The sequence below is a fragment of the Phocoena phocoena genome, chromosome 9, assembly GCF_963924675.1.
Source record: "Phocoena phocoena chromosome 9, mPhoPho1.1, whole genome shotgun sequence".
NCBI lineage: Eukaryota > Metazoa > Chordata > Mammalia > Artiodactyla > Phocoenidae > Phocoena > Phocoena phocoena.
The window spans coordinates 95,066,758-95,094,337 of NC_089227.1; the positions used below are offsets into that span (position 1 = coordinate 95,066,758).

Below are 27,580 nucleotides of genomic sequence, written 5' to 3' on the forward strand. Positions count from 1 at the left end.
TTAAATTGCATCAATTAACAAATTGCACTGTCATTCAGCCATCAGTGCTTTTATGTTTTCTTCTCTCTCCCCTTGCTGTAACCGTATCAGTGTTCTGTGATATCTTAACTTTTATTTTTAGCTTTAATTTCAATTTGAATTTAAAAAGTAATATTAATATAATGGTAATCAAAATAAGGAATAGGGCTTCCCTGGTGGCGCAGTGGTTGAGAGTCCGCCTGCCGATGCAGGGGACACGGGTTCGTGCCCCGGTCTGGGAAGATCCCACATGCCGCGGAGCGGCTGGGCCCATGAGCCATGGCCGCTGAGCCTGCGCGTCTGGAGCCTGTGCTCCGCAACGGGAGAGGCCACAACAGTGAGAGGCCCACGTACCGCAAAAAAAAAATAAGAGGAATAAATGATTAATAATTCAAAATAGAAAATAACCACAACTGAAAGAAAAATGGGAAGATGGTGATGTATGACGCAAATGTTCCTCATCAGTAGAAATAGGTTATCTTTATTTAAATTATCAAATTTTCAGTTTAGAGATTAAATATATTTTAATTATTGCTGATTGCTTTCAATAGTGTCTCAAAACATTATATATTCCTGATGTTTCTTACTCAATTCTAAGCTCTAGAAAATTAGTTTTGTAGCTAAATTTAATATCACATACCTAATACACTGTTACATAGAATCCTCCATCACTTGATCGTATGTATGGAAAATAAAATGTCAAGGACTTCAGGTGAGCTTTTGCTCATAAAAAGACACCACCCCATCTTAACTGATGCTTCTCTCAGTTTCTTAGTTTAAAAACTTTAAAGCTCTGCCATACATTGAAACTGAGATTTCAAACTTACTTAAACAGTTCTTCCTCTTTTAATTAATAGAACTCCCTCTTTAGATTTCTCCAAATTGTAAATACAAAGCAGTTATTACCTATAAGATGCATTTAAGTGTTATATAATTTTTCTGTAGGTTTCCAGTACTCCTATTACAGACTGATTCCAATTTACCCTTAGAAAACAATATATTTTAAACTGATTAGTTGAATTATTATAGTTTTTCAAATAAAATTATTGTCAAATTATTAACACCTAATGGTAAAAAATTTCTTAAAAGCAAAAATCACAACTTTGCAAAATAGGATTTACATATCAGCCTTCAGTGTATGTGTTCTTCGTTGAATTGACCCTCATTCATTTAAGAAAAACTGAGTGTCTTTTACATCATTGTGAACTATGGTGACCACTCAAAAAGACAAAATGATGTATATGATAATACATATTCCCAGGATACATTTTATATGGTAAGTACAACATGTGAATTCAACTGAGTGGCTTTGTTTTTATCATACTTCTCACTATTTCATCTTTGACTATGTCCTAAAAAATAACCGGATATTTATAGTGATAATGTAATTATTTTTACAGATATCTTTGACCAATATTGCACATTTAATAGCAGTTCATAGCAACTCCTCATTCATAAAGAGTTAGTGCACAGAACAGCCTTGAATCCACCAATGCAGAAAGGACCATGTCATCTATACCCAGACTTTTATCTGAGCCTACCTAGAAAGGATGAGCCGGCTGCCCGCCTTGTTCCTTATGGTAATTCTTTTTGTGTAAGTAAAGAGAGCTGTTTAACCAAGCAAGAAGTCAAGGCTCAGAACATCACAGGACTGTCCTGCACTTCAGGGCATCCCTTTGATCTTCTGTAAATAAGACAGTTGTCATTCGTTGGATAGTGAACACCTACGCATGTGTCCAAGATGGATCTCACCATATTCTCCAATCGATATATGCCTTTATTCCATCCAAAAAAAAATATACAGTCATTGCCAATACAGTTTGTTTACTCAGATCATACTACTTGCATGGGTCTTAAAAAACAAAGAATCATATATCTGCAGAAGAATAATTTTAGTACAAGTGAATTTAACTCACAACGTACTGTTTACAGGCATACTTCATTTTATCGTGATTTGCTTATTGTACTTCGCACAGACTGTGTTTTTACAAATTGAGAGTTTGTGGCAACACTCCGTTGTCAGATGATGGTTAGAATTTTTTAGCAATAAAGTATTTTTAAATTAAGGTATATACATTTTTTAGACATAATGTTATTTTGCACTTCATAGACTATAGTATAGTGTAAACATAACTTTCATATGCGTTGAGAAACCAAAAAAAGAATGTCTGACTCTATTGTGATATTTGCTTTATTGCATTGGTCTGGAACTGAACCCACGATATATCTGAGGTATGAACTGAACCCATAGTATAGCCAAGGTATGCCTGTATTATCTATGTGGAAAATTTACTGTGACTATGCAAAGTAAAATGACGTCTACCGTGTATGTTTAAATGCTATGTTGCTATGTTAAATAACAGGACATGATAAATTTATTCTCTTCTGTGTAGCTGATAAGGTCCAGCTGAAAGGTCTTTATTGGAGTATAACTGCCTCACAATACTCTGTTAGTGTCTGCCGTACACCAAAGTGAATCAGCCACATGCACACACATGCCCCCATATCCCCTCCCTCTTGAGCCCCCCTCCCACCCTCCCTCTCCCACCCCTCTAGGTCGTCGCAAAGCACCAAGCCAATCTCCCTGTGCTATGTGGCTGCTTCCCACTGGCTAAGAATAGTCTTACTTTTGATGTCAGTTACATAAGGAAAACTTCTTAGATTAGACCCTAAAATTGAGAGGAAAATCACTACATTGGATAGAGTTTTAAAATAGTTTTATGTATGAGCAATGGTAAATGTTTCATAACAAACTTTCTAAAGGGGGAGGAGGGAGCCTTACTTACAATTTCAAGCAATCAGTGTGTCATCACTATGCACAGAGTGGGAAAGGCAAAAGGACAATCAGTGCTAGTCAGCCAGCAAAAAACAGTTCCATCAAATGTTGCAGCTACAGAGGTCATCCAATATCCCAGTAATTCCCCATATTTACTAGCCCTCTTTAAAATTAGAATGACTACATATGACTGTTTTTGGCCTAAAAAGTGAGCAAAAGTAACACCAGTCTTTTCCAAGCTAAAGGGGTTAGGAGCAGATATGCATCTTCTTCTGTTTCCCGACTGTGATCCATTATGTTCCACAGGGCACAGCTGCCAGATCACAGCGGGCTGCCTTGCCCACATCTGCAGTTGTCTGAGTGTAAAATACATATTGCTATACAAGACATTGACGACTCAAGGAATATCTGTTGTGTATCATGTAGGAGGATTAAAATGCATTGTATATGAAGGAGTTGCCGTTTGGAAAACTTCAAAAACCTAGAAAGTAAGATATGAAAACGGGATGTGTCTGATGTATGTCAACCCTTTGGGATTTAAGGACAGTTAAATCAAGGCTCAAGGCAGAGGGTAGGATGAGACAAGGTCTCAAGGTTGGTGGTTATGGGAGGATCAAGGTCTGCATATTGTTAGATTGTCCCCTGTGGGATCCTGCAGAAGCAGACACCACGATGGAGTTTGGCATGCAGGATATTTATTAGGGAGTAACATTGGAGAATGAAGGGGAGGCAGGAAACCTGCAATGTCAGTGCAACAGAGGCTCATTCAACCCCACAGCCAACTGTGAAACACAGTTTTCCCAAGTTGGCCCAGACGGTGGGGCCATTAAATCCCCACCACCATCAGCCATGGGTTGTGGGCAGCACATGCACAGTCTGTGATGGGATGAGGCCTCTATGCAGTCTAGGTAGCCCTGAGGGAGCTGATTGCTGGAGGCCACCTACTGGCACCCGGGCAGAGCAGTCCTCTCTTGAAGTCACGGCTCTCCTTCACCACCACCCAGGTTGAATTCAAGTTCAAGGAGTCTCTATTTTTCTTTTTTTTGTTGTTGTTTTCTTATTTACCACTTATCAAGTAATTGTAAGAAAACCCCCAAAGTAGCAGGTTATTCCCCGTTTGAGCCAAAGGTTTAAAGAGAATGCCTCTTAGGAGTCAGCATGATAGAAATGCCCTTCAGGTAGGGCACCTACCAGGGAAGGATGAATTAAGCTTTACAAACTGCTGTCAGTCACATTTCCCACTGAGGGTTTCTTGCCCAGGTGAAGCTTTAGATGATCTAACTGCTTGGCTTGCTTTTACTTCTTTCTTAACAAGCAAATAAAGCATCCTTTGCCTCACCAGTTCCATTCCTAGGAATATATACTAAGCTTTTAAGTTAAAGGATAGATAGGTAGATAGGTAGATAGATAGACATACATACATACACATTTTGTATATATACACACATATATCGCACACATACACACATGCATGTACATTTTTTGCCCCATAACACATCATGGCGAATAAAATGGACATAGTCCAAAACTTAATTGTCAAAAAATGAGATTGTATGTATGTATGAATGAAAAAAAGCTGCTTCACTGTTAAATGAATGTCATAGAATATTTTTCACATGAGAAAGTGTTCATAAATGTTATTGCCAAAGGAAAAACAAAGGATAGGTATAATATTTGTTTCTTATCACTTTTTAAAATTTCTAATATATAGCCGGTAGATAAATATGTATTACAAAGACTAGATATTCACATATCGAAATAATTAAAATGCTTACTTTACATCATAGATTTCTTAGTCATTTATATGACATTTTATTTTTCTGTTTCTAGAAAGTAGAAAATTGAATATCATATCATCAGATATGACATGGATCTTATTTACAGTATGACTCAGTCTTTTGAAACTGTGACCTGTGACCTAAAATCGTGAGGAGTCAGCAAATTTTTCATACAGAAAGAAAAATAAGTAAAGGTACTAAGTGAATAACTAAAATAAAATTCTAGAATTGGAAGTTTTTTTTTTTTTTTTTTTTTGCAGTACGCAGGCCTCTCACCATTGTGGCCTCTCCCGTTGTGGAGCACAGGCTCCGGACGCGCAGGCTCAGCGGCCATGGCTCACGGGGCCCAGCCGCTCCGCGGCATGTGGGATCTTCCCGGACCGGGGCACGAACCCGTGTCCCTTGCATCAGCAGGCGGACTCTCAACCACTGCACCACCAGGAAAGCCCTAGAATTGTAAGATTTTTTTAAGCTAAAAGTAAATCATCAGTTCATGTAAATATTGTTAAAGTACTGAAATAATTAGTTTCTTTATAAAGAAACAGAAAAGCTGAAGTAGAGGATCAAGAATAAAATTACTGACTCTATTACCCCACAACATTATTTTTACACTATGGTAAATACTTTGTCCTTCCTTTATAAATGTGGTTCTGAAATATTTGCTACATTAAGACTGAAAATAATTGAAACAGAACAGAAATTAGTATGTGTTTCCTCTGAATTCTTTTGAATTAAATAACTTCAAGTTTTATTAATTCTTTAGACTAATCTTTCTGTCATCCTTCTGTCCTTGGCAGACTATCTTTAGATGTGATGTGGGTCACATCTTGGTAGGATTTCCACTCAGTGCAGAGATGGCAGTGATCCTCTTCTGAATGTTCTATTTTCTGCCTTCAGCCTGCTGGGGAATGGCATGATCTCTGGACTTATCTGTCTGCATCCCAGACTGCACACCCTAGTGTAATTCTTCCTCTCTTACCTGTCGTCATTGACATGTCCTATGCTTCCAACAGTGTCCCTGAGATGTTGGTAAACTTAGCAGATCTGAATAGAACCCTCTCCTCTGTTCCATGCATAATGCAGACATTTTTGTATTTGACTTTTGCTCACGTCGAGTGCCTGACGTTCGTGGTGATGTTCTATGATAGGTTTGCGGCGCTTTGTCGTCCCCTCCAGTACACTGTCATCGTGAACTGGAGAGCGTGCACAGTCCTGGCCATCACTTTCTGGACATGTGGATTGATCCTGGCTCTGGTACATGCAGTTCTCCTTCTAAGGTTGTCCTTCTGTGAGTCCTAGGAAGTGGACCATGTCTTCTATGAAATCCTACCTGTCCTCACACTGGCCTGTGCTGACCCATGGATCAGTGAAGCTGTCATCTTTGCTGCCTGTGTATTTGTCTTAGGTCCCTTTGCTTGGTGCTGGTCTCCTATTCTAGCAGCCTCTGGACCATCCTGAGGATCCAGTCAGGAGAGGGCTGAAGAAAAGCCTTCTTTCTTCACCTGCTCCTCCCACCATGGTGTGGTTGGGCTTTTCTTTGGCACTGACATGGCACCGATATGGTCCCCGTACTCTAGTCAAAGAGGAAATAAGAGAAAAAGCTGTTATTGTTTCACAGTGTCTTCAGTCCAGTGCTGGACCCCCTCATCTACAGCCTCAGGAATGCTAAGGTGAAAGGTGCTCCATGGAGGGAACGGCAGAAGAGGTCCATGTGAGGGGTGGATAGAACTTTTGGCTAAGTAGAGCCCTCTTCCTTTGGAATGTGGTCGGAGGATGACTTCAAGGTCAGAAAAATTACCTAACAGCAAAATTTGATAAGAGAATCTGAATTGTCCAAGACACTACCTGAAAATAGGAAGAATTTTGATGTGCAGGTTTCATCTCTGGTGTTAAGCATTTTTGTCCAGAGATGAGACATCGGGATTATCAATATGCTTAAAGCCAGAAAAATCTAAAGAGCACAGTTTTTTCAAGAAATGGATTAATAGCTTATTTTTTAAATTCTTGTTGTTTAATTATTGAAGCAATGTCATTACACTAAGTAACCAATTCAATCATAAGCATTCACATCGCCTGGTAACAAGTGTTAGTTTTCAGGGAAATGAACACCCAGAAGGAAAATTCCTGGCTGCAGAATGTTGCTCAATACATACAGTCATTGCAGAACTAAATGTCTCTACGATACCAGTTATGAGTCAAATGAAGACAGGACTGGGATTCACTGTTGGATAGCGAATAATTTCCAAGTCGTCTGACAAGAGTTGAAAAATACTTAGTATTGACCGAAAAAAGATAACACTGTCTCATAACCCATTATAGAAATGTTTCCATCCCTCCTTTACTTCTGCTTTGATTTTTACCTCTCACCTACATTTTCTTTTAGTCTCCCATTTATGTTTTACAACATGCATAATTAAATGCAGATTTATTCTCTAATTATCTCACTTTCCTACTATTTTTATATCTCTTAACAAGGTTTCCCCTGAAGCTTCTGCCTTTTTATTTTTCAGACTAGCAGAGTATTTTCAGGCAATAATATTTCACTTTATTATGTCTCTCAACCATTAAAAAAATAAAAAGTTAAATAGTAAACAAATATATAGTGGAATATAGTAACATATTAGAGACTTGACTTCTTAATGGGCAAAGATAAACCACACTAATGATTACTCATGGAGTGGGACTTCCAGAAAATGTCATGCAAAATGACCATTACTTCTAAAACAAACTTTCCACTCCTGGATGAGATTTTCCCTCATGAAACCAAATTATTAAAACCCCTTTTTTTCAGTAATCTTGTAACTACTATATTTTAATTAAAATTTTGAGTGCAGGGAAAAGATTTTCTAGATTCACGTTAAAAATAAATTAGTATGTGTCTTGACTATACCAAAATAGCTGGTATTAGATTTATCCTCCCACCATATACAGCTATACAATCTCAAAAACATATAGAAAACAACTTTTGTCAATTGTTGAAGAAATGGAGGGGATGCATATGAGGTGAATACATTGACCCAAACTCTCCCAGGAAGGCATTTTCCTGGACTTTGTCAGGAATATGGAACCCAAGGAGGGATCAGTGGTCTTGGTGACCAGAGGAAGCAGTGATTAGAGTTCAAGGCTGCTAGATCAGTTAGGAATTGGGGGTCAACGTCCAATATGAGGAGAGAAATAGAGAGAGAATCCTAGAAATATTCATGTTAAAATGTCATTTGTTTCCTGAGTTAACTCCCTAGCAATGTGAAAATGGGCTAAGGAGAGACCTAGCAGAAAGCAGCAGCAGCAACTGGAAGACTGAAAGAAGAAAAAACCCTCACAAATTCCTGGGAAGATGTTAGAGTTCAGATCCAGCCAGAATGGGAAGAGATTGGTCAAAAGCAAACAGAACAAAACAAAACTTAGAAACTCAGATGGGGCTCTAGAAATTCCATGTCTTGGGAGAATTCCCATGTCCTGGGACTAGGGGCTATGTCACTTACCATAACACAGCTTAAAACTGAGCCTTAAGAGGAGCAAGGTGGTCTTCAAGTAGTCTAACTGCTCTCCAGAAAAAAAAAATCTCAAAACTCTTGAGAGTTTCTATAGCATATTATTCATAACTTCAGCATTTAAGAAAATCCCTAAACATGCAAAAAATGATTGATAAGATAATAAGTTACTAGAAAAAAACAGATCATTCAGATATTGGAGTTAATAGAAAAGGATATTAAAATATCTATAATTGATATAAAGGAGAGAATAGATGATAACATGTAGTATTTCGATTGAAAATAAGAATCTGATTTTAAAAGTCTAGTTACCATTCTAAATCTTTCCATAAAAGAAATCTGACAAATAACTCATTAGATGTATTTTACAGAAGACAGGCTACAACCGATGTCAAGATTAGTGAAGTTAAAAACAGTTCAACAGGGCTTCCCTGGTGGCGCAGTGGTTGAGAGTCCGCCTGCCGATACAGGGGACGTGGGTTCGTGCCCCGGTCCGGGAAGATTCCGCATGCGGTGGAGCGGCTAGGCCCGTGAGCCATGGCCACTGAGCCTGCGCGTCTGGAGCCTGTGCTCCACGGTGGGAGAGGCCACAACAGTGAGAGGCCTGCGTACCGCAAAAAACAAACAAACAAAAAAAACCAGTTCAATATATATTGCCAAAACTAAAGAGAGAAAAAAATAAAGACCTCAAGAGGGCAAAATGAAGTTGTAAGAAAGAGTCAAAAGGTCTAACATACATGTAATTGGAGTCTCATAAGGAAAAAAGAGGAAAAAATGGGACAGGTGAATTACTTGAAAAAAAATAATGACAAGAAATTCTAAAATCTGATAGGCAATATCAACACACTGATTTAAGAAGCTCGGGAGAACTCGAACAGGATAAATATAAGTAAAACCTCACTGAGAAATATATTAGTCAAACTGCTGAAAATGAAAGGTAAAGAAAAAACATTACAACCGGCCAGGAAAAAAAAAAAAAAGTCCATTACTTTCAAGGGAACAACAATAAGATTATAGCTGACTTCTTAACAAACATCATGGAAGACAAAATAAAATGGAATACCATCTTAACTTACTGAAATTAAAAACTGTCAACATAGAATTCTATACACAACAAAGCTGATCTTTAAAAATGAATTCTCTAAACAGAAAAAAAGGAAACTTGGAATATTAGGAAGAAAGAACATGGTAAGAAAAATTATGAGTAAATTCCATAGGCTTTCCTTATCCTCTTGAGTTTCTCAATTATGTTTGATGGTTCAAGCCAAAATTATAGCTTTTTTGGGTACTTTTCTAAATTTATGTAGAGGAAATATTGAAGAAAATTATAAATTGGAGAGAGTAAAGAGATGCAAAAGGAGATAATATTTCTATACTTCATTAAAGCTGGTAAAAAAATGACATCAATTGACTTATTATATATATATATATATATACACATATATATAATATAATATCTAGACCAAGCACTAAACTATAAAAAGCAACTATACAAAGAAATACACTAAAAATAAATCAAAATGGAATTCTAAAACAATATTCAAGTAACCCACAGAAAAAATAAAAAATAGAGTTGAGACTGAAAACAAAACAAAATAAGTAAGACTTAAGCCCTAAAGTATCAATAATTAGATTTAATATAAATGGTCTAGATGCATCAATTTAAAGACAGAATGACAGTGTATTAAAAAGCATGACCCTTACTTCTGTCTGTTTCTTGAATGCTGTCTATGAGAAACTCCAAGTTTAACAACATAGGTGGGTGGACTTAAAGAATGGAAAAAGATATATCATGTAAACATTAATGGAAGGAAAGCAGGAGTAGCTATATTAATGTGAGATAAAGCAAAGAAAAATTTCAGAAACAAAGAGGAACTTTACATAATAAAAAGTTTAATCCACCAAGTAGACGTAGCAATCCTAAATGTGTATCACCAAACAAAAGAGTTTCAAAATATATGATGCAAAAATGTAGACAAATCCACACATGGTTAGAGACTTCAGCACTGCCATTTCAAAAACTGATAGAACAGCTAGAGAGAAAATCAGCAAGAATATGGAAGAACTCAACAGCTCCATCAACGAAAAGAATCTAATAGTCATTTATAGAACATTCCATAAAATTTATAGAACAACAGCAGAATGCACATTCTTTTCAAGTGCTGACAGAACAGATAGATCTATTCTAGCCTGTAAAAACACCTCACCAAGTTTAAAAGAAATAATCATATGGAGTAAATTCTTCAACCACAATGGAATCAAACTAGAAATCAATATAAGAAAGACAGAAAAATCTCCAACACTTGGAAATTTTAAAATACACTTTTAAAAAACTTATAAGTCAAAGAAGAAGTCTCAAGAGAAATAAAGAAAATATACTGAACTGAATGAAAATAAAAACACAACATTTCAAAGTTCAGAGAGGGAAACATACCAATAAATGTGTACATTAGGAAAGAGGAAAAGTTTCAGATGAGTAATAGATGTCCTTACCTCAAGAACCTAGAAAAAGAAGAGCAAAATAAATTCAAAGCAAGCAGAGGGTGGGAATTAATGAAGATTAGAACAGAAAACACTGAAATTTAAAGCAAAAAAAAAAAAAAATTGGTAAATCAGTGAAGCAAAGAGCTGTTTCTTTTAATGAATCAACAAAATTTAGAAACCTCTAGCAGGATTTATAAGGAAAAGACACAACCTAAAAATATCAGAATGAAACAGGGCATCACTGCAGACATCAAAGGATAATAAAGGAAATTATAAACAACTCAACACATAAATTTGACCACTTAGACAAAATGGAACACTTCCTCAAAAAAAAAATCATGACTCACCCAATATGAATAGACAATTTTCATAGCACCATAACCATATAATATGAATTAAGAAAAGTTAATAATTTTAAAATACCAAAAATCAAATTTAGGAAAGTGAAGACTTATGTTTACACAAACACACCCCGCCCCCCCCAAAAGACCCTGTATGTGTATGTTTATAGCAGCTTTTTTTGGTAATAGCTCAAAACTGAAACAATCAACAGGTGAATAGTTAAACTGGGATACATAGAATACTGCTCAGTAATACAAAGGAGCAGACCACTGATACATGTATCAACCTGGTTGGATCTCCAGAGAATTATGCTAAGCCGGGGCGGGGGGGAAAGCCAAGCACAAAAGATTATATACTAATCACACTGTATGATTACATTTATGTAATAATTTTGAAATATCAAAATTATAGAAATATAGAACAGATTTGTGGTTAAGGACAGAGTGGGTGTGGGAGGGAAGTCGATGTGGCTAGAAAAAGGCAACAGGAGAGATTCTTGTGCTGATGAAAATATTATGCACCTTGACAATATAGTGATTGATATTGTATCATAGTTTTGAGAGATGTTACCAGTGGGGAACCCACATTCTGGAAAAAGATATCCTCAGTACCTATATTCAACGAAATGCTCACGTCCAGACTCTTTAAAGAATGCTTACAAATTAACAAGAGGGGGAAAAAAAAACCCTCAAAAATTGGGCAAAAGATTTGAACAGGCACTTCATACAAAAGGATATCTAAAAGGTCAATGAGCATATGATAATGTGTTCAATACAATTACTCATCAATAAAATCACAGAGAAATACCACAGTGGTTAAAATTACAAAATTAATATCAAGTGCTGGTAGGAATGTAAAATTATAAATCCACACTGGAAAACTGTTTGGCAATACCTACTAAAAATAAATCTGTGCCTATCCTATGGTTTGGTAATGCTATTCCTTGGTATATACCCAGTGAAAACATGTATAAGAATATTCATAGAAACTTAGGTTACAATAGCCAAAAACTAGAAATAACCCAAATGTCCGTGAACAGTAGAATAGATGAATGAATTTTGGAACGTTCATATTGAATATTAAGCAGCATAAAAAAGAATGAACTTCTGATACCCAAACAACGTGGGTGAATCTCAAAAACATTATATTGGGTCAAAGAAGCCAGAGACAAAAGCATCCATAGTGTGTAATTTATTTATATGAGATTCAAAAACAGGCAAAACTGATCTATGTGATGGAAGTCAGAATAGTGGTTACCTTGGAGTAGGAAAGTGATTTCTAGCGATGAGGTGGTCACAGGAATTTTCTCTTGTGATGGAGATTCTCTGTACTTTTGTCTGGGTGGTGCTTACACACGTGTATTGATATATGAAAATTCATTGAACTATACTTTTTTTTTTTTTTTTTTGCGGTACGCGGGCCTCTCACTGTTGTGGCCTCTCGCGTTGCGGAGCACAGGCTCCGGACGCGCAGGCTCAGCGGCCATGGCTCACGGGCCCAGCCGCTCCACGGCATGTGGGATCTTCCCGGATCGGGGGTGTCCCCTGCATCGGCAGGCGGACTCTCAACCACCGCGCCACCAGGGAAGCCCTGAACTATACATTTAATTAATATTTATAGCTCTAGCACTTGGAACTTTTGACTGGCAGACACATGGATCTGAAGGTATCTCTGGTAGATAAAGACGTCTCTGGTAAGCCCCAATGGGTGAATCATGGGACAGGCCACCGGGACTCTGCATCAAGGCTTTCCATCTCCAGCAGAAGACAATACACCTTTCTCAACACCATTCCTCGCATATTGCTGAGACTTGGGAGAGACTAGTCATAGAGTATCAAGTTACTATAAATCCAGAGTTGCCTGTCTTGAACTGAGATGCTATCAGACTCACCAAATCATAGGAGAGAGTGATCACAGCAATCATGCATCATATACTGAATGTGGTATAACTTAGGACAAGAGCAGGTGCAGAAGACAAAGTAACTTGGATGGGCAGTTGGCCCAGATCCCCATATCACCTATATCACTGATGCTTCTCTCTAATGTATGTATGTATTTTTGTGTATGTGTGTGTGCACACGTGTGTATTATCTCCAAGAGATTTCCTACAGCCAGTTGACAATTTAGGAAGAAAGGCCTGATACAAGGATGATTTGGCTAGATATATTGGTGCAATATATGTAACTCAGGTGGGGGACCTTAAAGGTAATTAATGAGGGTAAACTTGTCATTGCCCATAGCTAGCCATTCAACTATCCCTCTACCTTGTGGAGAGAAAAGTTTCCTGAGATAAGATATTCATGGACTCCTGAAAAATGGCAAATGTGTTGTTTGACTGATAATGGATCTGGAAGGAGGACAGTTGGAATATTGGGTGAATGGAGGTATGGGAAAAAGATGTGGGATGGTACACAAAGTGTATGAATCTGTACATCCCATATTCGTGCCAATCAGAGACATCACAGCAGAAGAGGCATTAAACAACCAGGTATAGCCAGTAAGTGTCAGGCAGCCTCTGCTTTCAGCCGCTCCAGTGATTACACAGTGAGCACACAAATGTATTAGGCATGGTAACAGGGGTGGGGGCTTTGCACTAGCACAGTCTGCACCTCAGCAAGGCTGCTTTACTGTGCTGAGTATCTGTTCTCAATATGGTACCTTCCTCTTAAGGAGACCAATAAGTCAGTTGGTGGCATGCTGATTCCTTCTACCCTACAAAGGGCAGTGATTCACTGTGAGTGCAGGTGGCACACATCACAAGTGTGACTTTCCCTTTCTTGTGTGCGGTATCTTGATTAGTACCTCTATTGGAGGGCCATTAGATTATCTGATTTCTGATACGGCTTCCCACATAGTATCACCTCAGTCCAATAGGCCCATTTCACAGCAAAGGAAGTGACAAAGGGCAAATGACTAAGGGATTCACTGGTTCCAACCCGTATTGCATTGCTCAGAACTTGTAGACCTGATAGAAATTGTAACCTGACACACAGATTTAAGGCAGTGGATTGTTGATAACACCCTGAAGAATTGGAATACTGTATTCCTCCAGCATAGACTGGGATAGTAGTATTTGTCTACTCAGGTAGAATACATATAACCAGCCCCACCATAAGGGTAGAGAGGACAGGAGGTGGCCCTCTGCTTTTACAGAGCTCTATCTTTCCCATAAGGGCAGGTCCAGAAATTATCAAGAAGGGAAGTTTTTCAAAAGTAAGCTTCACTCGGCCCTTGTGCCTTATTCATTCATCCTCTGGGCAGATCACCAAGCTGCAGGGCATGTCCAACGTGAAACCCTAACAGGGGCGCCCACACATTTCCGGATCTGTGCTCAAGGAGGTAGCTTCTGAGTCACTATCTAAAATGATTTCATGGTTATTGCCTTTGAATACAAGTTTATTCTCCTATAAGGTTCACGGCAGCTGGGAAACAAGACTATGTACACTAAAAGAAATATGGCTTTGGGAATTAATGTCAAGTTTCTATTTCACTGTCAGACAATAACCAGGGATGAATCTCTGCATCTCCTGAGTGCCTCGTGAATGTTTGGGAGCTGGAACAACATAAAAATTCATGAAACTATAATAAATTCCTATATTTGGGTACCTGTAATATTCATGGGGTCACCAGAGTATAACTTAATATGTGTGTATCCTTTTAATTATGAAGGTATTTCCTGTTCTTAACCTCTAAAGATCTCACTATTTCTCTGGCTTCCTCAGAGACAGAGACTGCCAATCCTCTTCAGTCTCAGAAGGGGAACAGTGGTTGTCTTCTTTACGTCTCTGTAGGGAGCACGCTGGTGTAAGTGAGACCTACTGTCTCATGCCCTACACAAAGCCCTCATGACAATTGAGAAGGTGCCCTGTGGAGATGATAAATGAATAAAGCCTTCTCTTCTCTTAGGCAACATGAAAAGCCAATATCCTTCCTTGGCAGTTCTCAGAGGAGGAACAAGCTTTCCAGCACCATCAGGAAATTTAGCCACACCAGGTATGTTTGCTTTTTCTGCATGAAGATTTTGTGAGGTCCTTACACAAAAATCATCCCTAGATACACAAGTTTCTTAATTACTTTTGTGAGTTCTGGTCAAATATATTTTAACATCATTTTCATTGCCTGTTAGCTTTCACTGTCACTCTTCAATATCATGCAAAAGTACATTTTTATTAATGCTCAAATTTTTCTCATTGATAGTATAAATAGTAGGCTGAGTAAAAGATACTATTGAGCAATATATCAATATGTTAATATAATCAATATATGAATGGTTATTTTTTTACTGGTAGCTATTTTTAAGGTAACGAGATAAGTGTGTACGACTTTCTGGTAAATGTTTAATATTAATCAAAAAAGCCCAGTACCTTTTAATTTTAAAAACCAGGCTTAAAGTACCACGTATAGAGGGAAGTCAAATATCTAAATATATAAGGACAAATATTCAGTTATTGGATAAGTGTACAAATAGTTATGTATTTATGTACAGTATTATGAGACCAGAGTCTAAGCAGTTAGTATGTGTTCAGAGTTCCTATCATTGATAGCTCCACCCTCAGAACAATGGTAGGTATGTAATAGGAAATCAATAAATACCAAATTATTTTATTTTCAAACTTCTGGACCTGACACTTATCATTGGAATAGCAATAGGGGAGTAAGAAGGCAAATGGGATGATTTTTAAATGGGTTGATTATTTTATAGCCATTTAAATGGAGAATTACTGCTCACTCTTGCTCTCTTCAAGACAAGATGATTTTACATTAAAAAATGGGAATAGAGCTTCCCTGGCGGCGCAGTGGTTGAGAGTCCGCCTGCCGATGCAGGGGACACGGGTTCGTGCCCCGGTCCGGGAAGATCCCACATGCCGCGGAGCGGCTGGGCACGTGAGCCATGGCCGCTGAGTGCCTGCGCGTCCGGAGCTTGTGCTCTGCAATGGGAGAGGCCACAACAGTGAGAGGCCCGCATAACGCAAAAAAAAAAAAGGGGAATAAAATTTAAGCAAGAAGGGCAATATCACGTTTCTACGTACATTCTAATTGTGGAATCATAGAATAAGAAAGATGATTTTGTTCAATGTCTCAAGGAATTTAAAGACCGCTTTGCAGCATCCCTCACAGAAGTCCTCTAGCTGTTGCCAATCACGTGCAGAGACAGTATCTAAAACTGGGTATTTCTGGAGTGTTTATCAATATTGAGTCAAAATCTAACAAAGTTACTGAATCTGTTTTTATGTTTAGATAAACAACACAGTACAAATCTATTCAGTCATTCATATAAATTTTCATCTAAGTATTTTGAAAAGCTAAATATGAAAAACTAGACTTTAGGCTGAAAATAAGTCATTATATTTGAACAAGAAGAGATTTTGTGCAATATTAGTTGTGGAGGTGACAACAGATGCAGGAGTAGAAAGTGTGTTTCGACAGGTAGGTGAGAGGCTAATGGTGTATCTGGGAAGTGGTACATCTACCTTTAGTATACCCTGCCCTTGATGAGCCCTTCCAAGTCGAGATTAGACGTACTGCAGCTTAAGGACTTCAGCATGTGTATCAGTTAGGGGTCATAGTTTTTGAAAAAAGAAAAACAGAAGTAACTCTAATATGAGCAAAGAAAAGCAGAATTTATTTGAAGGATATGAGGTATCTCACTGAAAGAAACAAAAACTATGTATTCTATTAACATGTGGCAACATAGTCATTGGGTTGGCCAAAAACTCTGTTCGGGTTTTTCGTACCGTCTTAACATCTTACGGAAAACCCGAACGAACTTTTTGGCCAAACCAATATTTTCAAAAATTAGCCTCTGCTAAAAACTTAACAACAAGAAAGGAAATATATGTATATATGTGTTTATGTGTATGTATGTATGTATATATTTTAAGGTTACCAAATAAATTCTTTTTTAAAAATTTTTATTTGTTTTGTTTATCTTTAGCTGTGTTGGGTCTTCGCTACTACCTGCAGGCTTTCTCTAGTTGCGGCGAGGCAAGCAGGGGCTAGTCTTCACTGTGGTGCGCAGGCTTCTTATTGCGGTGGCTTCTCTTGTTGCGGAGCACGGGCTCTAGGCGCGCAGGCTCAGTAGTTGTGGCTTACGGGCTTAGCTGCTCCGCGGCATGTGGGATCTTCATGCACGAGGGCTCGAACCCGTGTCCCCTGCATTGGCAGGCAGATTCTTAACCACTGCACCACCAGGGAAGCCCCAAATAAATTCTTTAAACGTTCATTTAAAAACACAAAAATTCACTGAAAGTGTTTCTGAACACTTTTTTATACCACAGAAAGGTATAGTTGACATAAATCTATGTTCAAAGACTTCTCTTTAACCATGGACATTAACTGAATTTCCTGTGTCATAGGGATATGGGAGACAATATGACATGTATCACAGAGTTCACCCTACTGGGATTTCCCCTTGATGCAACGATTCAGATGCTTCTCTTTGGGCTCTTCTCTGTGTTCTATGTCTTCACTCTGCTGGGGAACGGGGTCATCCTGGGGCTCATCTCACTGGACTCCAGACTGCTCTGTACTTCTTCCTCTCACACCTGGCCATCGTTGACACAGCCTATGCCTGCAACACCATGCCCTGGATGCTGGGAGACCTCCTGAGTCCTGACAAGCCTATCTCCTTTGCTGGCTGCATGACACAAAGCTTTCTCTTTTTGACATTTGCTGTCACAGAATGTCTTCTCCTGGTGGTGATGTCCTATGATCACCATGTAGCCATCTGCCAGCCCCTCTGATACTCTGCCATCATGATCTGGAGAGTCTGCATCATGCTGGTGGTGATTTCCTGGACCATTGGAGTCCTTCTGCCTTTGATTCATCTAGTGGTACTTTTACCCTTAACCCTTCTGTATATCCCAGAAAATCAATCACTTTTTCTAGTAATATACATTACTAGAATCTCAAAAGACAAAGGGTTAAGTGAGGTGTTTATGCATTTAGAAAATTTCCTCCTCATGAACAGCCTCATGGCTGTTCTCAAACTTGCTTGTACAGATACACACATCCATGAAACTGTGGTACTGGCTGGAATGATTTCTGTGCTAGTGGGACACTTCTCAATTGTAATCTCATATATGTGTGTCCTCTGTGCCATCTTCAGGATCCAGCCTGGGGAACGTCAAAGAAAAGCCTTGTCCACCTGCTCATCTCACCTCTGTGTGGTTGGACTCTTTCACGGCATAGCCATTATCATGTATGTTGGACCCAGATATGGGAACCCCAGGGAACAGAAGAAATATCTTTTTCTGTTTCACAGACTTTTCAATCCCATGCTCAACCCCCTTATCTATACTCTTAGGAATTCAGAAGTAAAGAATGCCTTGCGGAGAGTGCTGGGAATAGAGAGGGCTTTATGAAAGGATGGTGGTATCGGAGTTGACAGTGACCTAGGAGGATATTATCTTAAGAGGTCCCAAACCCAACTCAGCATAAGATTATCTAAGACTCTTATTAAAAATAGAACTGTCGGGGCTTCACTGGTGGCGCAGTGGTTGAGAGTCTGCCTGCAAATGCAGGGGACGCGGGTTCGGGACCTGGTCTGGGAGGATCCCACATGCCGCGGAGCAACTAGGCCCGTGAGCCACAACTACTGAGCCTGTGCTTCTGGAGCCTGTGCTCCGCAACAAGAGAGGCCGTGACAGTGAGAGGCCCGTGCACCGTGATGAAGAGTGGCCCCCGCTCGCCGCAACTAGAGAAAGCCTTCGCACAGAAACGAAGACCCAAGGCAGCCAAAAATAAATAAATAAATAGAACTGTCTCCTGACCCACCATTAGATCACTGATTGAGTAGACGTAGGAAATATTTTATAGAAATCTATGCCTTTAAATATTATCATTGTCCAAATATTATCTATAGCAAATTGTGATGCTATTGGATGTTATAGACCAGTATTTGGAAGCCACAGATCTAGAATAATACTATTTATAATTTCTGCATCAAGCTATGTTCCAGCCCCATATCTCCCAAAATGTTTTCCTCAAATCTCTAGCCCCTTCAGAGGGCTTTAAAAATAAATTCTGTGGTCAAATAAGTTTGAGAATTATTACATATTAAATGTCTCATTTTAGGGGACTCAATTCATATTATCATACAGTAAAAACTGTAAAAATTCCTATGGTAAATAAAGAATTTTATTGCAATTTTTAGCCAGTGTTTTCCAAACTTATTTGGTCACATGAAATTATTTTCATAACACTTAATTAGAAGTTTAGTAGAACAGGTGATCTTGATACTGATTGACTCACTGTGAATATTTCCTGTACCATCCTCTAGAGCAAAATGATTTTTCGTTCCTGCAAAGTGAGCCTCTAAAGAGGATGTAGGTCTAAACACAGTACCCTAGATCAGCCTGTGAGGGTCTGTGCTCTCTTTGGATACAGAAAGTGAGGGTCACTATCCCTACTCTTCAATGTTGGATCATTAGGAGAAAATAAATCCAACTCTCTGCTTTGTCTTGGATAAATATTCCAAGATACATCTCAGGGGATGACCTCATTCAATTTAAAAAATTTATTCTGTATACATTTTCCTACTTACCCACTGCATGAAATCAATCTATTTTTCTGTCTCAAGGCTTTAAAGAGAAAACCAGGTTTCTCAAGGGAATCTGGAAGATTTTGCAAAGTCGATCACCTACATAGTATATAAGCTTTAGAAAAGTTTAATCGTTGTGTTTAGAAAATAGAGACACGGGAGAAGTTCTGTAAGAGAATGTTCACAGGAACAAGTGCACGACGAATATGATGGATAAAAAGGAAATGAATAAAAGATAGAATGCCCAAGGGGTTAGTTGTTCCTTTGGAGATTAAGAACAAAACAAAATAGGGAAAGTACATGATTTATTATTCATCAGTTATTCGTGCAATGAAAAAATCTCAAATTATAGCCACACAAACAAGAATTTCCTGACACTCTATATAGAATGCCATATACATTACTAGAATCTCAAAAGACAAAGGGTTAAGTGAGGTGTTCATGCAGTTATGAAAATTTCCTCCTAATGAAAAATATTCAATGTATTTTGTGGCTAAATACATAGATAGAACTTTAAGAATTTTTTTTTCTACTGCTGGAAGAAAATAACACTGTTTTTAAGGGGTATAAAGTAAATCATATCTTTTGCAAATTATGGTTTTTTAAAATGTTATCTTGGGATATAGTCAGGTCTCAACTACTTGAAAAGCAATAAAGCTTGGCGATAAGTAAAGGCTTCTAAGCACAGTTATAAAAATGTTTTGGTTGTAAATTAAACCCTGGAGTAAATTGAAGAAGTAAGTTCTATCAGAAGCTTTAATGGAGTTAAGCCCTGATGAACAATTAAGACTTTGGGGGATTAAGAGAAACTACTTAATTGCACCTGAGTGTTTTATATTATTGAACAAATATCATCATTTCTTTAAAAAAATTTTTTTTTTTTTTTTTGGCGGTACGTGGGCCTCTCACTGTTGTGGCCTCTCCCATTGCAGAGCACAGGCTCCAGACGCGCAGGCTCAGTGGCCATGGCTCACGGGCCTAGCCGCTCCGCGGCATGTGGGATCCTCCTGGACCGGGGCACGAACCCGTGTCCCCTGCATCGGCAGGCGGACTCTCAACCACTGCACCACCAGGGAAGCCCTAAAAATTTTAAAAATTAATTAGTTAATTAATTTTTAGCTGCATTGGGTCTTCGTTGCTACGCAAGTGTTTTCTCTAGTTGTGGTGAGCGGGGGCTACTCTTCCTTTTCGGTGCATGGGCTTCTCATTGCAGTGGCTTCTCTTGCTGTGGAGCACAGGCTCTAGGCACGCAGGCTTCAGTAGTTGTGACACACGGGCTTCAGTAGTTGTGGCACGCAGGCTTAGTTGCTCCATGGCATGTGGGATCTTCCCAGACCAGGCTTGAACCCGTGTCCTCTGGGAAGCCCTCATCATTTCAATAAAGGTATGAGTGTTCTTGCTTAATGGTTAATGGGGTTAATATTTAGTCCTTAATAAAGTTTATACTTAATTAAGTCATAAAATAGTGTTCTAATCTCTCTTAGTTAATCATTTCTATGGAAATCCTGATGATCAGACTATGAAATCACAATTTGAGCATCAGTGTTTATCTGGTGTGGGGCTTCTTCATTGGGAGTTATGGTCACTGAAGAACTGACTGACCCTCGCAAAACTCACGAGATAATCATGGTTAACCTGGATGCCAATTTGAACCTTATAATGGAGGATATTTCTTCTCAAGAAAAGGAGTACCTATACTCATTATCCAAGATTCCCCAATTTTCCTTTCAAAAATCTGAGAAATGAATAAAAAATAAGGACATGGCTCAATGAGCCTAGAATCAGAGCAAATGCAATTGAATAATATTGAAGGGTATTTTCTAAAACTAGAATAAATTTCCCCCCCAATAGATCACAGTTCTCATAATCAGAAACCAGGTGTCTACTAAATGAAGTTTCTATGTCTTGGGCTGTGCTCAGTAAGCAAATTCTGCCTCTTTAATTTCCCAGTTTTCAGGATTCCAAATCAAACATTGAACTTCTGAGCTTTTATCACATAATTACTCCAGAAATACAGTTCATAATATTTTACAATTGTAATTTTCCATAAATTCCAAGCCTGTCATGACTTTCTGAAGACAGGTTCATCCTTGACTTGCATATTTATTTCATCAATTAAAAGCCACCAATTTGCAAACCAATTATTAAGATAATTTAATCTGGGAGGTGTTTATATTATCAATGTGTTGATTTTTATTTATTCTACTTTCAAATGGAAATTATGTTCAAATCCTAGTGGACCTTGCTATAACCATAATGGTTACAGATGGAGGTTAAAAGAGAATCAGCGATTACAGAAAATGCCCAGTGCTGACAAAAAATGTCCAACGCTGACAGATAATATAAATATTTGAGAACATACTTATCGCAATTAAAAGCTGACTGTATTATGTATGTTATTTTCCTTCGTATACATTTATGTTTTGTATATGTTTATGTTTCACTCTGACCACTTTTAGAAGTTGTCCACAAGTTAAGAGCTATGTCACCTTGATATGTGACAAAAAAAACCATGTAATTTTGAAATGATGCATTTCCCTACAGTTAAGTTTGTTTGGTATCATAAATGTTTATATTTAATTTATTATTGTCTTTGTTCAAATTTTTTTACTTTTTATGACCTATGGTCAAATGAACATAGAAAACTATGTTTTAGTTTTGAAACTAAACATATGAAAACAATGATCCTAAACTATTGTTTTCACAGTATTTCAGTTTTTCTTTTATGTGTTAGTTTCCTGATTTCCACATTTTCTGCAGTCACAGGGAACATGAAGGAAAGAGAGAGAGAGAGAAAAGAAAGAAAAAGAAAGAAAGAAGGAAGGAAGGGAGGGAGGAAGGAAGGAAGGAAGGAGAGAAAGAGCAAAAGGAAGGAAGAAAGGAAGGAAAGGAGGAAGAAAGGAAGGAAAGGAGAAAGAAAGGAAGAGAGAAAAGAAAAAGAGGAAGAAAGAAAAAGGGTCCCAATATTTATGGATTGCCTAATATGCACCTGGCATTTCATACGATTAGGAGCCAACTTTGTGTGTTTCTTCTCACAGTGGATGTGTACAGTAGGAGCACAGGTGGACGTGTTCTCAAAACTTGCTAACAGTGCCCAGTTTCCCCCAAGTTTATGTCACAACCCCAGTAAGTCATGAATCACACTATAATGAACTAACTAGTTCTTAAGTTGCATGATTGATTGATGTGAGATTTCCAAAATAGCATTTTAACCCTTTTATGTTCAGTAAAAGAACGCAGCAAAATACAAATAAATATGACAACATCTGAGGTAGCAAATCTTCTCCCGATCCCAGTAGAGGCAGGAAGCCTCTAGGGGAAGCTGTCTTGGAGAGCGTCCTTTCCTCCCCTCCCCTGCGGGACTGGCCTCAGAATGGAGATTAGAGATTCTTCTAATGGTCAACCTACTTTGGTGGTTTGCATCCTAGAAAACCCTCTTTTAGGCAGGATCTAATAAGCCCCCTGGGACACCTTTTGCCCCTTTGGACCCCCAGTCCACTCCCCGCGTCCATAACCAGCTCTCTGCAGCATCTTCACACCTGAAGTTGTTACTTGGAATCAGCTGCTTTTTCAAGGTGCTTTCTGCCCAACTCTGCTGCAACACAAGGGACCCAGTCACTGGGGAGAAGCTGAACTACAGATGTTAATGCCAGGAATTTATTCCTTGTCACACTGGGTCTGCTTCCTTACAGGTTCACCTGAACCATCTGGAGATTTGGGAACTAGGGCAGTGCTGGGGATTCATGAAATCCAAATAATGCCAAATATTCAGGGACTGTAATGAGTGATGTTGTCTCAGGGGTGTGCTCTGGGGCTGTCTGTATTTCCTAATCGTGTGTCCTGCTGGGGATGAGAACAGAAATAGAAAAAGAGAATTGCTTCGCCTCTCCTCCCAGTGGAGGTGGGCATGCACTGCATCTCACAGCACACCCCTTCCAGTAAACTCTCAAGAGCTGCCAGCTAGGTTGAGTCCATCGGAGAATAAAACCTCCTTTTCTGAAGATCTGGTCCCATTTTCAATCAGGAACAGAAGTGAGGGCTCTGCAGCTCCCACAGAAGCCCCCTAAAGCAGGACTCCATCCAACCTTCAGGTGCTTTCCTCTTCTGAGGTCTTGAGTCCAAATGTGGATGCTAACCAGATTGCCTTATTTATTTATTTATTTTTTTACTATCAATTCCTCTTATATATGTTGTAGCATCTGGTCTTTTGATTTTGTATTTTTAATTTAATTTTTATTTTATATTAGTGTATAGTTGATTTACAATGTGTTAATTTCAGGTGTACAGCAAAGTAGTTCAGTTATACATATATCCATTCTTTTTCAGATTCTTTTCCCATATAGGTTATTACAAATATTGAGTAGAGTTCCCTGTGCTGTACAGTAGGTCCTTGTTCATTATCTATTTTATATACAGTAGTGTGTATACGTTAACCCCAAACTCCTAACTCTCACTTCTATAGTGCTATTCTTCTTAAGCATAGGTAAGGAAACTCAGTCCTCTATAAATGTGAACTCATGGTTATTCTGCTATGGGGACAGTTTGAGGAAAAGTTAATGCTAACTTTTTTTTTTTTTTGGTGGTACGCGGGCCTCTTACCGCTGCGGCCTCTCCCGTCGCGGAGCACAGGCTCCGGACGCGCAGGCCCAGCGGCCATGGCTCACGGGCCCAGCCACTCCGCGGCACGTGGGATCCTCCCGGACCGGGGCACGAACCCGCGTCCCCCGCATCGGCAGGCGGACTCCCAACCACTGCGCCACCAGGGAAGCCCTAATGCTAACTTTTTGAACATATTCCTCACAAATAGTGTACCTATGTGTAGAATTTGGTTAACTTTGTTCTATACAGTGGTTAAGTAGCTGCATGAAAGCAATGACCTTGTGAACATTGACTCTAGATAGAAAAATAAGAAAAGCCTGTGTGATGGATTTAAGTTAAATATATGGAATCATTTTTGCAAACCAAGGAAGATTATACTGGGATGTATTATGGAGTGATCTTTCATTTCAGGGGAAAATGACATTAGTTCAGACCTTGTGTTTATGTCTCGTCAACAAAACCACAATATATAATCTATGAAGCCCATACACATCTTATCCATTATCCGTAACTTGGAGAACAGTGTCAGACCCACAGAAAATACTTTAAATGTTAGACTTTCCCAAACCTGGAATGTACATGAATGTATGTGTGTGTGTGTGTGTATGTGTGGTTGAGGGAAGTGAAGAAAAGGTAAGGAGTTGCTACTTAAAGGATAATCTCTGTAGTTTTTAATAGAATTGTCACAGTTTTGTGCTCTTTTTAATCCCTAATATCTCTTCAACTAATCATGCACTTTCCCAATAAAAACATTGAAAGGTCGGAAGCCAAAACCTGCTTTCCTGATCCTTCAACTGTATATTATCCACAAAATCGCATTGTTGACTTACATTGTAATACTTACAATTCCTGTGTGGCAGGAATGTGCTCAGTTTTTTGTCTCAGTTAAATCATTTAACTGTTTAACACGTATTATCTCAGTCTTCACAACAACCTCATGAAATAGGGTACTATCACTTTTCTCCTTTCAAAAACGGTAATACTAGGGCTAAGGGGTGAAGAACTATAGCCAGTCATCCAAGTAGTAAATGTGTGTCTGGTCCTTAAGCTTATGCTCTTTAATTACTACTCTGTAGTGCCATATACTATCATACATGAACAATCCAGCAGGAGGAAAATCAATAAGGATATAGCTAAACACCACCATCCATCAACTGGATATAACGGACACCTAGAGACCACTTCATCCAACAGCAAAATACACATTCTTCTCAAGCTCACATGTAACATTCACCAAGATACAGCACATTTGGGGCCATAAAACACACCTGAACAAATGTAAAAGAATAGAAATCATACAATGTCTGGTCTTAGATCATAATGGAATTAAAGGAGAAATCAATAACAGAGAGGGAGCTGGAAAATCCCCCAAATATTTGGAGATTAAACAACATCCTTCTAACTAACACATGGGTCAAGGAAAACAACTCAAGAGAAATGTTAAAATATTTTGATCTAGGAAAGAATCAGAGAAGGGTTCTATTGAGTACATTAATTGTAGCAAATATTTCATATAACTGGAAAGTAAAACATGCAGTACTTAAATTGAATTGAGGATTTAAAAATAGCTTTCATTTTTAGGAATGCTATGTGACTCATGCCCACAGCATTAGAAAAGAGTTTGTCAGTTCATCAGGTCTTAAATTTTACTTTTTGAAACGTAGGCCGCATCTAGTGCTGACATGTTTGTTCGTGTATAAAGAAATGATTTCAATCTTAGATATTTACTTTGAAACCACAGAGATCATGGATAACATATTAGTCATAAAACAATTTGCCAATTTTTAAAATGCTAACTTGTACATACATATAAGATGTATCATTTATAGCATCAAACAATGCTTGAATGTTGCATTCGGAACCACAATATATTTAATTTCTTTCTTAGTCTCTCCTTTCACTTCTGCTAGTCCTTTAGCAAATTCAATCCATTTGAGTTCAGGTAAGATGCTTTTAATAACATGTAGAATGAAATAAAATACGAGGGAAAAAAGAAAGAAAATAGAAGTGTCTTTCAAGTGTTCAGGACTTAAACATTTTGAGATTCTACAGTTGTTATCAAACTTCAGTCAGTGTTCTTTTTGGCTTTGGGATGAATGTCCTTAATTGGGTATGATTATGGTCAAGATTTAAGTAAGTCAGAAATTACAGACCCAGTCCAAGAATGGTCCAAGCTTTCAACATTTAGGCATTCACTTATTTATGTGTATTCATTCATTCATTTGTTCACTCAGTAAACATTTGCTAAGTGCCAAAATTACAAAACTAGATACACCTGTTCCTTGTTCACAAGGAGTGGGTTACAATCCAGTTGTCAATATGTCAACTGTTTTTGTAAAGACTCTTAATGTACTTGTTAGGATCTTCTTTCTCTTTTTTCTCCCTTTAGGTTTCCAAGAGATTCATACTTCATAAGTAGTGTTTCTTTTTCCTTTATCTAATCATTTTGGAAGTTACAGAAGGAAATAAAGGAGGACTGAATAAAGAGATTAAGCATTTTATAAGATGCAGATTCAAACTCATTTTCACAACTAACTATTTTAATATGTTTGCCAAATAAATTTAAAAGGTTGTCCTAGCACAGTAGTTTTTTATATACTCCTGAAAAAAAAATAAGCCTTAGTCGTATGTTAGGAGTTCCTAGTATGGTAGATTCTATTGTGTCTTGGTAATATGATAATTTATTGATAATACTTATTTAAAAAACAGTCATTTGTTGCTTCTAGAGAGGGATGTAGTGGGGATGTCCTTCAGGATTTCAATTAGCTTCTCAGAAAAGCTTTCCTTGGGTTGTATTTCTATGTGATTATCTCTGTCTAGGGCCTGGCCCTCACTTTGTAGATCCAGCTTCGGAAATTTTATTCATTTCTCATCTGTATCGTACTACTCAAACTCAAAAAACGAACCATGAATAGCCCTGAATGGAATTATTATAAAAAAATTGGCAAAAACTTTGCTTACCAGCATATTCCCTCTTTGTCAAAATATCTGCATAAGAAGGTAAATTAATACCTCCCAGTTGATTGGTGAGCATGGAATCGGGGCAGGGGGAGTTAACTGGAGATTTCCAGTGAGGGTTATTGAGCCCTGATCACTCAAGCCATCTGAGCTGTAGACATAGACCTGCCAGGAGGACAGCACTCTCATACCATCAGGCCGACTCCCCTGGATGGTGCTGAAGATGTGCTGGTAACCACTGGCCCCATGGGTAACCCTCTTCTTTATTCCTCCGTCTTACTGTAGACAAGTATCTCACGCCACTGTCACATTTGGATTCCTGAGTCACGATCAGATCCTCTTCCGCCTCTTCCGTGAGATAGCATCAGAGCTCCTTGAGTGGAGTTTTTGGATGCACTCAGAACTCTCCAGTTATATGTCTACACAGATTTTCTTGTTTTCCTCCTCCAGTTCTTCCCATCCATTATGAGTGGATTTTACAAGTTCTGCTTCCCAAAAATCAGTATTGTTTCTCTTATTTCCAAGGTCCTCAGGGAGCATCTCATTAATGTCTCCATTGGTATAACGACAACTGGACCAGGATCTTATCAAC

At 38.4% G+C, this 27,580-nt stretch overlaps 1 protein-coding gene and 1 pseudogene across 1 annotated transcript; both read left to right on the forward strand.

Moving 5' to 3' along the window:
• Window positions 1-5,485: 5,485 nt before the first annotated feature.
• Window positions 5,486-6,287, forward strand: LOC136127972 (olfactory receptor 2A2-like; annotated as a pseudogene).
• Window positions 6,288-17,249: 10,962 nt separating this feature from the next.
• On the forward strand, window positions 17,250-18,253 carry LOC136128246 (olfactory receptor 2A7-like). Its single transcript, XM_065884025.1, is given in 4 exon segments — window positions 17,250-17,409; window positions 17,412-17,737; window positions 17,739-17,776; window positions 17,860-18,253. Coding segments are annotated over 4 exon segments (918 nt in total).
• Window positions 18,254-27,580: the final 9,327 nt, after the last annotated feature.